Below are 14,104 nucleotides of genomic sequence, written 5' to 3'. Positions count from 1 at the left end.
GCTTGGCCACCGCAAATTTCATATGTAACCCACTTTTGCTAACATTTGTCCATGATGATTGTTCAGTGTGTTTGCTGTTGGCAAATAGCTTTGTACCAGGCAGAAACGACCGGGAGAGGAGTGCAGCATTCTTTCACTGTTATTGCTTTTTCTAGACTCCTTTTGCGGATTGCTCTTGATACCACTCTTCTTCTTCGGTACAGGAACTATTATCCACCACCAGCCATTGCAAGGGTTGCAAGATGAAATTGGCGAACCGTTAACAAAACTAGATTTCCTTAGAAACACGTTCAAGCAAACAACAATTGCCGGGAAAGAAATCTGTCGTCTTATCGAAGGAAATGAAAATTTAAACAGAGAACAAAATGGAGACGTCATGTTAGTGGCGAAATAACAACAATTCATAATTGCTCTTATAGACACAGAGAAAAGCGAACGTATATTAAGTCGTACTATTATACAGACCTAGGAGTAGTTAAATAATTAAAATACATGTACATAACGACACTGTTTGTCAGATCTTTTTTTTATTTTCATCCGAAACGGGCTCGATCTTCGATCGATTGGTTCTTTAAACTTTCTTCAGGAATATGGTGTAAGGATCTAACAGTTGACAACGGCCTCGATGAGATCGTGTCCAGCGATAATCCTATCAGACGAGAGCACAATTTTGGCCCCGATCGTACGTTCGAGCAAATGGCAGGCGGCAATTTCCGCGTACGTGATTCCACCGACAACGAAGATAAACATCGTTTTCCCCTTGAACGGTAGCAGTCGATTCAGGGCCGCCTTATGGCTGCTGGCAGAGAGTTCCTTCACCGTACGGGGTGGCCACTGAGCCTCTCCGGACTGGCCACCCAGCGCTCGTCCCGAAACCTTCAGCCGCTCCAAGTGACCCAGCCGGGTGTTGAGATTGTCGAAGCTGGACGCCGCGAATATCATGTGCGTTAGCTGCGTCACCAGCGGAATGTAGTTTCCGTTAAACACGTACCCCGGGCAGGACTTTCCAGTCGACCCGGACCCCGCCGCCGATACCGCATCATGATCCGGCACCACCGACGGACCGGCCGCCTGTTCGTTCGCATCGGTCGGTAGCTGTTTCAGTTTGTTCGCTTCGATCTGGAACGGTGTCTTGAGCGTGGGAATGGAAATTTGTGAGAGCATTTTCGTCTTGCTGAGATTTGTCGTGTCCGGGAAGAGGCGTGCCTGGCAGAGACTGTGGAACACGGTCAGGTGCCGGTAGCCGAATGCGTTCAGATAGCCCGTCATCAGCTTGGTCGTGTCTTCGCCGGTTAGCCCGATCGTGACGTGGTAGAGGCAGATGAGGCGCAACGTGTTGTACTTGTGCGCGTCGCTGCTCAACAGCTCTACGATGTAGTTCATGATCTGCTTGCGGTTCGTGTTGGTAAGGATGCTCTCTTCGATCATCTGGTGCTTCTCGAAGTTGGCTCCAATCTCCTCCACGATCGTCTCGCACAGGCGCAGATGCTTGAAGAGCTCCTTCTTGGCGGCGGCCACCTTGGGCAGTTTGTTCGTTACGTAGTCCTTCATTTCGCTCAACTTCATTTCGCGGGAGTACGCTTTACCCTCCAGCCCGAGTGTCTTGGCCTGCGAGCTGAGCAAGCTGATAGTCTCGGAAAAGTGACGATAGCGGTGCTCGCGGTAGATCATATCTTGAGCCCCGCTCATCCGCAAGCTGGTACCTTCCTGTTTCGCCGCCTGTTGCTGTTCCTGGTCGAGCTGCAAAAATGGTAGCTTACCGCTTTTTATCTTATTCTTCTCCCCATCCACCACCAGCGAGCCCGAGTTTAGTGTCTGTATCTCAACCAGCAACCCGCAGTACACGACCGGCGTTAGCAAACAGGCCGGATAATCGCGATCGCGATCCAGTATGAGCATAGTCGAGAATTCGGGCTCCTTCTCTGCGCCTTGGGTGTCCTTTCCCGCCCCGTTACCCGCCTTCGAGGATTCTATCCGCTGCACCATGTGCAGTATTTTCTCCGCATTCTCTCCGAAGCTAAAAATCAAATTAGGTTTTCCCATTACGAGATTGAATATCCGCAAACTCTGCGCAATCGAGCCGAGCAGCGTGGTGTCGTTACGGACGAACACGTCGGCAAACACGTTCGGAAGCTCCAGGCTGAGAATCGCTTCGTCCAGCAGCAGAAAATCCCACTGAAAGTTATACAGCTCCACGATGCCGAAGAGACCCTCTTCCTCGAGCAAATGCTCGAAGCTGGCCACCACGGAGGGAAATACTAGGACGTGGTACTGTTTGTAGCGTATGTCCGGTTCCATCAGGCTGCTCGTCTGACTCTGGTACCCGCTGATTTGATCCAGCACACTCTTGAACGTGAGCAGACTGGATGAAATAAAGTACAGGAATTGTTTCCTCTTTGGCGGTGGATTCTTTGGGTCGAATTTGAAGATTTTGTCGATCCCTTTCTTCCTGTAATTGTGCGATAAGTTTTTTTTTTGTGAAACCAACCAAACGGGACACTTGTTTCGCGATACCGATGAATACCGTACCTTAACCACGATGCGCCACAAACGTGTTCCAAGGGTTTGATCAGTGCCGGATCGATTATAAGATCCTTCTCCGATGGTATGGAATAGAAGACATGTTGTAGCTTTTCTTGCGCTATCTGCCGGAATCCTAGCAATTTTTCACTAAGCGAAGAATCCATTTCAAGCTGGACCAGGCTATGAGCTGCGATGTTTCAAATGATTGTTTGTGGTTTAAACAACACAACATGAAATCCAAAACAAACAAACAACAGGGTGATAGATATTTGCGTCAGGAACGATTGCTTGTTTGGAGTTTGGAGATTTGGAGTCAAATTATTAGTATATTTTTTAAAGAAACTAATGCAAGCGAAGTGACTAGTTCTTCCATTACTTTATGTGAGTTTATAACGAAAAATCTTGTTTTCGGAACTCTACAAAATTATCAACAACTTTTCAAATATTTGATACAACCCTGACAATTGTCAAACGTCAAACGAAAAGAAAATTGTTTGTTTGCATTTACCAGCGAATGCAACAAAGTTTGCATTGGGCAAAGAGTTGTGGGTCTATTATTTTTGTGCTCCTGTAGTTTTCAATCCCTTTTCTCTCCTGAAAACCGTTACATCATGAGTAGTATGTCAGGTAAGAACATATGCAGTGTTATCAAATTGTTGAATATTTCACTACCGATGCCGAAAACACTCCCATCCACACAGAAGACAGTAATGGCGTCCCGCGTCGTAAGAACTCCAACACGTACACCCGCCAGGACTTGAAGAATGCAATAAACCTGATCATCGAACGGGGCACCTCCATCCGCCGGGCGGCATATATGTGCAACGTCCCGAGGACAACGTTGTCGACGTACCTCAAGTCCATAACGCACGGGAAAATCAGCAAGCTTCATCCGCAGGAGGAGCAGGCGCTATACCAGTGGATGACGGATTGCTGCAAGCGCGGGTTTACCATCAAAAAGCGAAACGTTGAAACGGCCGCCGAAGCGCTGGTACAGAAGAGCGTCCCCGCCCGTACGCACCCGTTCCAGGACACCGAGTTCGGCAAACGTTGCTATCAGAAGTTTGTCAAACGATGGGTAACCACCGATCGTCTTAAGGACCGGAAACATTTCGGTGGGATAGCGGACTGGTTCCTGCACATTGAGACCTACCTGATGGAGTCGAACCTGTTCGAAATACTAAGCCATCCGAACCGAGTATTCCTTTGCGACGAGTTGCGGTTCCGGGAGCGGGTCGAAATGCAGGAACCGATTCGTGCAGTGCTGAAAAAAATGACCATGCTCTACACATTCTCTGCCGCCGGTGAGCATTTGTCGCCGTTGCTGGTGTACCCGTATCGGCGCGATGTACCACCGGACATAGTGAAAGCCGCCCCGAAAAACTGTGCCATCGTAGCGCACGAGTACGGCCAGGTGACCCCGAAGACGTTCGCCGCCTACCTGGACAAGGTGGTAGACAAGTACGTAACGGCAAACAATGTGACCAAACCGGTGATCATTTTCGTCGATGAGTCACAGGTCGATCTTACGTTGCATCTGCACAACACCTGCAAAAGGTTGGGCATCGTACTGCTGGGACTAACGGCTGCCCAGGTTGTGAAGCCGACGGCTAACGTGTTCAACGATATCTGCAGCGGATGGGAGCAAGAGCTGCCAAAGTTTGAAAAGGAATCGAGCCGATCGTTTACGCTGGCCGACTGTGCCGGGCTAATGCAAACCGTGAACCAACGCTATATCAAAAGTGAGGGCTTAACGAAGGATTTCAAGGCCAGTTCGTTGTACCCTTGGAATCGACCCATTCGTACTGCACCGGACACTACCAATTTGGTGGGGATTTCATCCACCAGTGATGAAGTGGACGCTATGGAACCGGACGACGAAGATGATGATAATGAGATAGAAAATTTCCTTGAAAATGTTGATGGTTGGTCCGATGGCGATGACGAAGACGAGGATCTTGATAACGAAGAAGATTTCATGGACGACGAAGACGACGATGACGACGACAATGATGATGATGATGATGATGGTGGTGATGATGAAGATGTGCCTGTCGAAACAACGATGGACAAGGACGCATTGGGAAATCTTCGTAGCAGTGAACCCATTTCCACAAAAATTACAGCCACTCCCGGTGGGTGCGAGAGTGAATCAAAGAAACCAGCTACAGCTACATCCGTCACAGGTGATTCCGAGCTAAAAGCGATTCCAAATGGAACCGCGAATGCTACCGAAGCAGGTGAAGCGCCGGCACAAAACACTTCCAATACGGACGATGAGAACGAAGGGCCACCAGATGATATCGATATCAGTATTAATTTCATAGATTTCAAACGTGCCATAGGTAAGGAACTAACCGAAAAGTTTGAACGGAAGCTGGAAACTCAAGACCGTTTAGCGTTGACCAATCATGCCGAGAACGTCCTGTACGACATCTATCGACAGTTTCGGTGTGATGTTGTTACCGACAGCGACGACGACTATGATATCGTCGAAATTGGCGATGATTAAGGGCTTGATAGGTTTTTGGATTCGGACATTTGTTTTCATTTTCACCTACGCTTTACCAAAAATTTTTTAGCATGGTACAAACATTCCATTAGCTGTAGCTAGTCCGGATAGTATTACGTATTATGAAGCACAAAAACACTAGCGTATCAATAAGAAATAGATTGAATAAGATTATAGCATTTTACTTTTTCCCAAAAAGAGGTACCAAATATTTTTAATTCATTGCATCATTAAGTTTTAATTCTTTGCATTCATAGTGCGTGGTCGAATGTAAGTGCGTGCGTATTTCAATAAAATTAATCAAACCTACATCTACTTGTTTTAATTGCAACATTTTTAAGCTAAAAAATAAAACCATGTTTTAGAAAATGTGTCCCAAAAATGTTGGTAATTTAAATACCATTTAAATCCCTTCTCCAGCCCTCTCGCGGAATCTAATGTAACTAACATGGATGGTTGACGTTGATTTGTTGTTGTTTTGATTCAGTAGTTAAGTTGTTTTTGCATTGCCCCAGTGGCGATGGAAAAAGAAGTTGAATAACTAAAGCGCCGCAAACATTCCAAACAACACAAGAATGTTGAAATCCGTGGATAAGTGTCCCGGTCTGTACTGCGGGCGCACGGTACTGGCCAACAGTTCGCTCAGTGATTGCGGTGCCTGCCTGCGAGGATTCCGGGTGAACGCACAGTACGTTTGTTCACCGTGTGAAAAAGACCTGACTTCGCACGATTGGCTCTATTTAGGATTTATGGCCATCCTGCCATTGATTATTCACTGGTTTTGTATTGATCTGAATGCGAGATCTTCATCGTAAGTAATTAAATATGATGTTCAGGGTGTAGGAATCCATCTAATGGTTTTAAAATACTTTTCTCGTCAGCTTCACCAAAGCGGAACTTATACTACACGCTAGTGCCTGCATAGAAGTGCTTCTTTCGGCGTTTCTCACTATACTGTTCACCGATCCCGTTTGGGAGCTGCGAATCAACTCGTGCGGTGTGCAGAAACTTTCCGATTGGTACACGCTGTTCCACAACCCGACGCCAAATTATGAGACCACCCTTTACTGCACGCAGGAGGCCGTGTATCCGCTGCAAACGATGATATTCGTTTTCTACCTGTTCTGCGTTACCTTCATGATGATCATTCGCCCCGGATTGAACGTAAAGTTTCTCTCGAAGAGGGGCAAACTGGCCGTCTACTATGCGCTCTACATCTTCCCAATCTTGGCGCTGCTCCATGCCGTCGCGGGAGGACTCATTTGTAAGACTTTACCATTAGATTTGTTCCGTGATGAACGATGAAGTTAGTGTGTACGCTTCGATTTCAGATTATTCGTTTCCATACCTAAGTATCGTGATTTCGGTGGTATCGAATGCGCTACATTTTTCGATAAAAATCAACCAAAACGTAATGGTATTGCTGGAGACGTCGCTGATGCAGATGAGAAACCTGACAATTTTACGTAAGTAACACAACTATAAGAAGTGACAATGGTTTAACTAAAATAATCCCACTAACTTTTCTCCATTCCAGTGGGCCATTGGGTTCTGCTGGCATACGGGATCATATCGATTCCGTACGATATCTCCTACTTTGCGCTGTTGTTCGTACCAGCACCGGCTCTGTTTTACATTTTTACCGCAAGGTACACCGATCCGGAAAACTTCAAGTAGAGACATTCTCGGTCAGCACGTGATAGGTTAGCATTAGTAAACGATAATTTATAAAATAAAAGCACCTACTATTACGGATCTGTCATCAATATGAACGATATTTTTAAAACAGTTTTAATTATTGTAGTTTGTACTTTGATAAAACTGAAAGTTATTTATTTACGGTTCGATAAATCGTTTGCTTACGGGCGATTAAAATGTTTCCTACAGTGAAACATATGACACTAGCAGTTTTGCTGTCTATAATCGGTAGAAACTAGCACTTATGTGGGTATGAATGGATACTATTGTTCCGGCTACACATGTCACTTGTTCGCTCAACAGAAGACACAATTAAAATTAGATCATATCATTACATTATAAGATTTTTTCCAGGGCCACGAAATAGAAAAGAAATGCACCCTCCTCAAATGACCACTTCTGCTTGGACTTGTTTGTAACATTTTGGAGACGACGAGTTTGTGTGCATCGGCGTCAAATGGTCAAGAGTTTCCGGTTGTTACGATGATTGGTCGGTTTAGTGGACCGCGCAAGAATCGTGAAAATGATCATGACACTCCATACATTATGGGTAGAAAGATCTGACATGTGCACGTTCCTATCGAATATCCTGTGTATGCGTGAGTTTTTGTATTTTGTTTGTTTAACGCTTTTCTACTATACTACGTTGTATGCTGTTGGTTTGTTGAAGAAATAATTTCCACTCAGAAGTTGTACTATAGATGGGAGGAACATTGAAGCCGGTCAAAAACAATGTGAGAAAAAAACGCGCGCTGCTTGCAACCGAGCAAAGTGACCAAACACAAAACCAAAAGCAAAAACCTAGTCCGCCGCAGGACAATGTAAAATAACACGCCGTTGTCCATAGGTATTGGCGCAGAGTACCAGCGAACACGCGTGCAAAGATGGATGGACTGACTGATTGACTGACTGACTGCCTAACGGATCAATCGACGCTGATTTGGTGGAGTGGAATCGACCGAATTTAGTGCTGTTCGAATTTTGGAAAGCATCTCCGCACAATGGACCGTTTTTGTACAGGTTAGAAGATTTACGAACGTGATCATCAAAAAACAGTGTTGCTTTTTTTCCTCACACACCTTGGCCTCTTTTTCTGGTTCTAGTAATGCTGTTGCGATCGGTAGAAAAGACGACCGTCTAGGGGGCGGGGGCGGACTGGATAAAAAGGACAACGTGGAAAACTTAGGAAATATTGCTAGAGCGATATAGGGAAAACAATATTGCCTTCACTTAAAAGAATTTTGCGTCAATCGTTCGCCCTTCGAAACGCGACCCGTCTATTAGTTCTGAAAAGAAGATGAAAAGTAAAAAACACCATATTAAAATCGTTAATCAATTGGCCCATCGATGGATTAATTGCGGTCGCTTACTTATAGCAACATCAGCATCTCGCTCCTTGGCGAAACGAACCACACCCGTGTCTTGTCCTTTAATTTCGGCAAACTTCACTTCGCCCACATCGCGGAACTTGTCGCGAAGTGTCTGCCAGGTCCAAGATGAAGGCATCTGCAAGAGGGAAAAAGAAAGTTGGCAACGCTTTAGCTTCGTTACGCAGAGGGTCGACGTGTCTCAGGGTTAGAGGATGCCTACATTACGTATCACGATCGTGTCGGACGTCTTACGGTTGCCGTTGTTTAGTCCACCGTAGTTGCGACCGTAGTCATCGTTCGGCGCGGTACTGTAGTTGCGTACATTCGAAGAGCCCATGTCGTAGTCGTTGCCCCGATTGCCTCCGTTACCGAATCCGGACGAGTAGCTCTGGTTGAAGCTAGAGCCCAGCCCGCCATCATTACCGCCGCCACCGCCAAGCCCGCTGAGCGCGCCGGATAGGCTGTTACCGAGTGCACCGCCAAGACCTCCGCCGGCACCACCCAGCCCACCACCAACGCCTCCCGCCGCCGCCGCACCGAGCCCACCGAGACCGCTTAGGTTGGAAAGCCCGGCGGCCGCGTTGGAGAGCAGCGTATTTTGTAAACCACCGGTCAGATTGGACAGACCGACCACGTTGCTAAGCTGGGCCGCCAGGTTCGAGTTCAGCCCGGACAGATTGTTTGTCGCGGCCGAATTGAGCAGATTACTAGCCGTCAGCGGTGGCTGGACGGGCGTCGGGGCGGAATTTGTAAGCGCCGAGCTCTGCAGGGCCGTATTTTGCTGCTGCAGCGAGGGCAAATTGCGCGCCACGTCCTTGAGCGGTTCGCCGTTCGGTCCGAGCCCGATGCCGATGCCCTTGAGACCTTCCGGCAGGCGGTTCATTTCACTCTTCTCCGTCAGGCGGTCCAGCCGAACCGTCATGCGGCGATCGTACAGCATTTGGCGGTCGAACATCGAGATGGCCTGCACCGCCTCGACCGGATGGTCGTATTCAATGACTGCGAACCCACGGCTGTTGCCATCCTTGTCGACGGACAGATCGAGACTTTGGATTTTCCCGGCCAACTTAAACACCTGCTTCAGCTTCTTTGCGTCTACCTTGTAGTCGAGCTGTGTACCGAGGGGGGGTGTGGAAACCCGAGCGATTTTTCCAGCATGGCGGTGGATACATACGATGATACAAACATACATACACCCACAGGCGCACATACACCACATCCACACACGGTTACCCAGAGCGAGAGTGAGATATATAGAGAGAGAGAGAAAGCGAAAACAAACCGTCGTAATAACCCAGGTGAAATTGCGAGCATTCGAGCGAGCGACGAAGACGGCGAGCGATTGCAAAAAAGAGAAAGAAAAGAAAGAAAAAAACATTTCGAGGATGCCCCCGTTGTAAAACAAGTTGTTGCTCCACAAGCCCCGCTACTAAGGCCCTAGATTATAGGACACGCGCTAACGTTAGTGATCGTTTCTCTCGAGCCGACCGAATCTCTACGAAATGGGAGGAAAAAAAAGGTGGGTGAAACGGAAACGGAAAGGGTACTACGGAAACAGTATTCGGTGTGAACCACACACCGTCGAACGCACGAGCGATACGGGAAACAAAGTGAAGTTACGAGGTTGTTCGCATGGCGCGCAAAGCTAATCCATCTTTTTCGCAAAGCACATGAAACACTCGCTGTTGAAACAGAATACAAGGCGAACCAAAGACGCGCCTACCTGGTTTCTAAAGTATGTCGACTGCAGTTCGAATAGTTACTGAATTCTTTAAAAAATTGACAAGATGAGCTGTCAACGGCAAGGTCTCCATAGACACAAACCTACGAATTAATTTCTTCAGCCAGCAGGAAGTATGCGATGCTAAAATATGTTTTTAAACATAGTACGAAAAAGGTAGTAGTTCACAAACGTAAAGAAGAATCGAACGCAACTGTACTAGGACATCCTTCCGTCGAAACGTTCAAACGATATTCACAAGGATGCAAACGAAAAAGGATATCAAACGCGAAGCCAATTGTCATTCATGATCCTTTTTTATACGATCCCCCGGAGTAAGTGTAGAGATAAACCGAGAAGGAAACAATCCGAACGGAAGTGAAAGTAAACAAGGGGAAGGAGAAAATCATTGAGAGGAAGTGAAACTAGATACTCACATTGGCGACGAAGATCTTCGTATGCAACGGGCCTTGAATGCCTAACCCCTCCAAGAACTTGACGCTCAGACCGTACGTATTGTAATCCTGCGAAAAATCACTACCTCCCCCGACACTGACGCCACCGAGATTGCCGCCGCCGAGGACACCACCACCACCACCACCAAGGCCTCCACCGACAAGACCGCCGCCGCCGCCACCACCGCTTCCACCGCCGCCACCGCCACCACCACCACCACCGTGGGATGGGCCGGACCTGCAGATACAGAAACATACAGATAAATAGAGGGAAGGAGGGGTGGAAAGCACACCAATGCCCAGGACGAAAGAGAGAGAAATAGAGATGAGAAAACGAAAAGGTATGGTTCATCAGCGGAGGATTCTGCAGCGCGCTAACGACAAACACATCTTCATCTTGCTTTTGTAGGTAAGAACATTTGTACGATCATACAGCTGACCACCGACCGTCTTTCGGTCACAGTACCTCTTCCGAGAGAGGCTTAGTTCCACTAGGGGATGTTGTGCCAATGAAGTAAAACATAATACTTAACAGAAGATAATTTGTTGCGAAGACTATTACAAAACGATCGGTTGGACAGCAAATCAAAGGCGGATGCAATATCTGAGTAACTTGGTAACTTCAATGAAGTTCAGTTTCCGGTAAACAATGAAATAGGTATGACTAACTAAGCATCTTAGGAGATCAGATAGGTGGACACTTGTTGCATATGTGTATAAGTGATGTAGGTTCATTTTTGATGAGAGATGAGAGAGCCAAGCAACAAAAGGCATAATTATGTCGTGCAGAATACAAACAATACAGCATGTAATGAACAAAAAGCCCTATCAAAGACCCATTTTATGGCTCCTTGTGTGGTATGGAATAGAAGAAATGAATGTACTACAGGAAAAAATGGTGGGGAAAAAATCAGAAGCGAAATGTAACACTAACATTCGATCATCGTCCCGGTCGCGACGACGGTTGTCGTTTTCGTTGCCTCGGAACGACTTCGGTACCACCCGGCCGTACTTGTCCCGTTCGTTGCCGTAGTCCTCTTTGATCACTAGATTCCGCCCGTTAATGTCGTAGCGATTCATCTTTTCCAGTGCCATTTGGACGTGTTCCGGTTTTTCAAATTCAACAATGCCGCAGCCCCGAGGCTTGTTATTTTCATCGTGGAACAGCTCAACGAACGACACATCACCGACCTCCTTGCGGAAAAGATCCTTCAGATCCTGCCAGCGATACTCGTACGGTACGTTCGACACATAGATGCGTCGGCAGTCGCTTCGTTCGCGATCACGGCTGCGATCGCGATCATTGCTAAAACGGGAACCGGCCCCGCTTCGTCGGTCTCCACGCCGCGAGCGGTCGCGATTGTTTTGATCGCTGTCGTTATCCATGCAGAGTCCGACGGCGACGACGCACAGGTAGTGAAAGAGGTGAAACGACTCGACACGCCAACGAATCGGAATCAATCAACGCCGAATATAAGAAGGATATACCCACGCCGGGAGACACGGATACTTCTTTGGCAACACAATTACGCTAGAACGGTAACAGAAAAACTTCCATTAGGATGAGTAGCTACGGCGGACGAGCGAACAAAGGCGCCAAATGCGCTCGTTATGTTTGTTGCAGTAGAACCGCATCGATTGCAGAAGGACGAATACATCAAATATGGCGGAAAACGCCGCATCCTACGTTGGCACCTTTTCACGGCGCAAAACAACACAACACCGTCCATTCCAATCAAACGACTCCATACCTTACACAACTCGAATAGATAGCTAGTAATGCTGCTTAATTTAACCACGAGAACAACTTTGCAACCACTTTTACATGCACCTTTTGCTGAATTGGCTTTATCACTCCACCTTTTTCCAAAATTTGTTTCTCGTCCGCGAAAAATTCGACGCTTCAAACATTTGACAGCATACCCATGACCAAGATCAGTAATAAGAGAGGTCGGGTCAAAGCTTTTCTACTCCGCCATTGTTGTGACAGTTGGTTGAAAAATGGGAGTATGTGGGAGATCTTCGCTAAAATCTCTTAACCGTCACCCGTTCAACCAAACCTACATACGTAGACGTTCAACCGGACTACCCGGGTAGTCCATACATTTTGTATGGGAGACTCCGTTTTCCTGTACTTAAGACTTAAAAAATCATTAACTATGTTAATTTGAGGTTCCAAAAAATTTCACCCTTCACATCTATGACCCAAACCTGTGTAGCTTCAACATTTTATATAGGAGTTTGCATTTTCTGTATTTCAGTATACAGTCTGTTCCCGAGTTACGCGGTTTTTGCGTTCCACAGAAATCCGCGTATCTCGAATTTCCGCGTATCTCGAATATTGCTTGACACATAGTTTATATTAGGAGTTAAGAGATCGAGCTATTGTGTACATGTATCATCGAATATTCAAAATTTTTCTTTGTCCATTAATATGAATGCAATGCAAGCGTATTCAAACTACATAAATTGCAACAAACGAAATTAAAAGCGTAAGTTATGCAAATGTGTAATTTACACATTTTTTCGTGTGGTTGTACATCTCAGGAATTTAAATCGATGTAATAAACCCAATCTACTGTCAAATTTTGAAAACCGCGTATCTCCGAATCCGCGTAAGTCGAGAACCGCGTAACTCGAGAACAGACTGTACATATCTTTGATCATTGAAGCTGAATTGCTTGAAATTTTCAGAAAATTATTCAATTTTTTTTCCAAAAGTGTTTTAGAAATGTTCAATGTTCAAGTAGGATTGTTTCATTCGAAAACACGAATTCGATAATTTAAATATTTATGCCTTACGTTTAGGTATAAAAATCTTAATCTAATATTAAATACAAGTATGCTTCACATCATTTTGTTCAGAAAATGTACGCCACAAACACGTATATCTATCCGCTTCTAATCGCCTATGTGTGTGATTCAAAGTACAACAAAAGCTGAGTAAAAGTGAGCGTTATGGAAAAACTCAATCCTTAGAATAGATAAAACCGAACAGGCTTATAGAAGAATTACTAGGAACAGCATTTCTGACGAAAATAGAATTAAATAACGGACAAAACTCTGTTCCCAGTTGAAGCATGAAGATAGCATGAAGCGACTGTGAGTTTATTAATTTTTACGATATTTTATGCAATTTTCCAAAAAATTTAAAGTAGTTAAGTATCTACGAGCAAATACATTAGTACTAAAATACAGAAAAAGCTATCTTCTATGTCAAATATATGAACTACACAGATAAATGGTTGTAAATGTGTATGGTGAAATTTTTTGGAACCTCAAATTAACATACTTAATGAATTTTTAAAATTATAAATGTTATACAATATTTTTGGAAACACTCTCAAGTACCTTCACTGAAAATTTCAAATCGATCCGACGTCTAGATAAAAAGTTATTAAGTCTTAAGTACAGGAAAACGGAGTCTCCCATACAAAATGTATGGACTACCCGGGTAGTCCGGTTGAACGTTTGAGGGGTATCAACCGAAAAACGCAAATAAAAATTATTTAAATTCCTTGGAAAAATTTGTTTCTTTAGCAAAACGATAGAAAATGAGTTTTTCTAGGCATTCTAAAAATTTCATGCCGATACGTCAATCCAATCAAAAGTTAGAACAAAGCAAATCTCCAAAAACTACCCGGGTAGGCGGTTGAACGGGTGACGGTTAAACCAAATAGTTAATGGGAAATTTGGGATCAGAGTACCCATGGTTTCCCGGATAGAAACTGTTCTTCTGTGTGAAATCACGGGATATGCATCCTGTTGGTCGCCATGATTGGTGAAAGTGTGGTAGTCTTCCTCACGTGCAGGCCGCGCCAGAACG

The 14,104-nt window shown here is 45.5% G+C and overlaps 4 protein-coding genes across 4 annotated transcripts; 2 read left to right on the top strand and 2 right to left on the bottom strand.

Moving 5' to 3' along the window:
- Positions 1-315: 315 nt before the first annotated feature.
- On the bottom strand, positions 316-2,703 carry LOC131261391 (vacuolar protein sorting-associated protein 33B). The gene is made up of 2 exons (XM_058263414.1): positions 2,530-2,703; positions 316-2,449 (listed from the first exon to the last, which is right to left on the bottom strand). The coding sequence occupies exons 1-2, from the start codon at positions 2,685-2,687 to the stop codon at positions 604-606; spliced, it is 2,004 nt and encodes a 667-aa protein (XP_058119397.1). The 5' UTR covers positions 2,688-2,703; the 3' UTR covers positions 316-603.
- Positions 2,704-3,069: 366 nt separating this feature from the next.
- On the top strand, positions 3,070-5,344 carry LOC131272480 (uncharacterized). Its single transcript, XM_058274223.1, has 2 exons — positions 3,070-3,150; positions 3,225-5,344. Exons 1-2 carry the CDS (start codon positions 3,135-3,137, stop codon positions 5,033-5,035), a joined length of 1,827 nt encoding a protein of 608 aa, XP_058130206.1. The 5' UTR covers positions 3,070-3,134; the 3' UTR covers positions 5,036-5,344.
- A 208-nt stretch (positions 5,345-5,552) lies between these two features.
- LOC131260693 (JNK1/MAPK8-associated membrane protein) lies at positions 5,553-6,801 on the top strand. The gene is made up of 4 exons (XM_058262486.1): positions 5,553-5,846; positions 5,917-6,299; positions 6,367-6,501; positions 6,573-6,801. The coding sequence occupies exons 1-4, from the start codon at positions 5,611-5,613 to the stop codon at positions 6,710-6,712; spliced, it is 894 nt and encodes a 297-aa protein (XP_058118469.1). The 5' UTR covers positions 5,553-5,610; the 3' UTR covers positions 6,713-6,801.
- A 23-nt stretch (positions 6,802-6,824) lies between these two features.
- On the bottom strand, positions 6,825-12,161 carry LOC131260692 (myelin expression factor 2). Its single transcript, XM_058262485.1, has 6 exons — positions 12,030-12,161; positions 11,213-11,809; positions 10,261-10,516; positions 8,324-9,214; positions 8,104-8,239; positions 6,825-8,019 (listed from the first exon to the last, which is right to left on the bottom strand). Exons 2-6 carry the CDS (start codon positions 11,662-11,664, stop codon positions 7,964-7,966), a joined length of 1,791 nt encoding a protein of 596 aa, XP_058118468.1. The 5' UTR covers positions 11,665-11,809; positions 12,030-12,161; the 3' UTR covers positions 6,825-7,963.
- Positions 12,162-14,104: the final 1,943 nt, after the last annotated feature.

Source organism: Anopheles coustani, chromosome 3 (genome assembly GCF_943734705.1).
Source record: "Anopheles coustani chromosome 3, idAnoCousDA_361_x.2, whole genome shotgun sequence".
NCBI classification, from domain to species: domain Eukaryota; kingdom Metazoa; phylum Arthropoda; class Insecta; order Diptera; family Culicidae; genus Anopheles; species Anopheles coustani.
The sequence above is the reverse complement of the archived record's forward strand: the minus strand, read 5'-3'. Positions and strand labels throughout refer to the sequence as shown.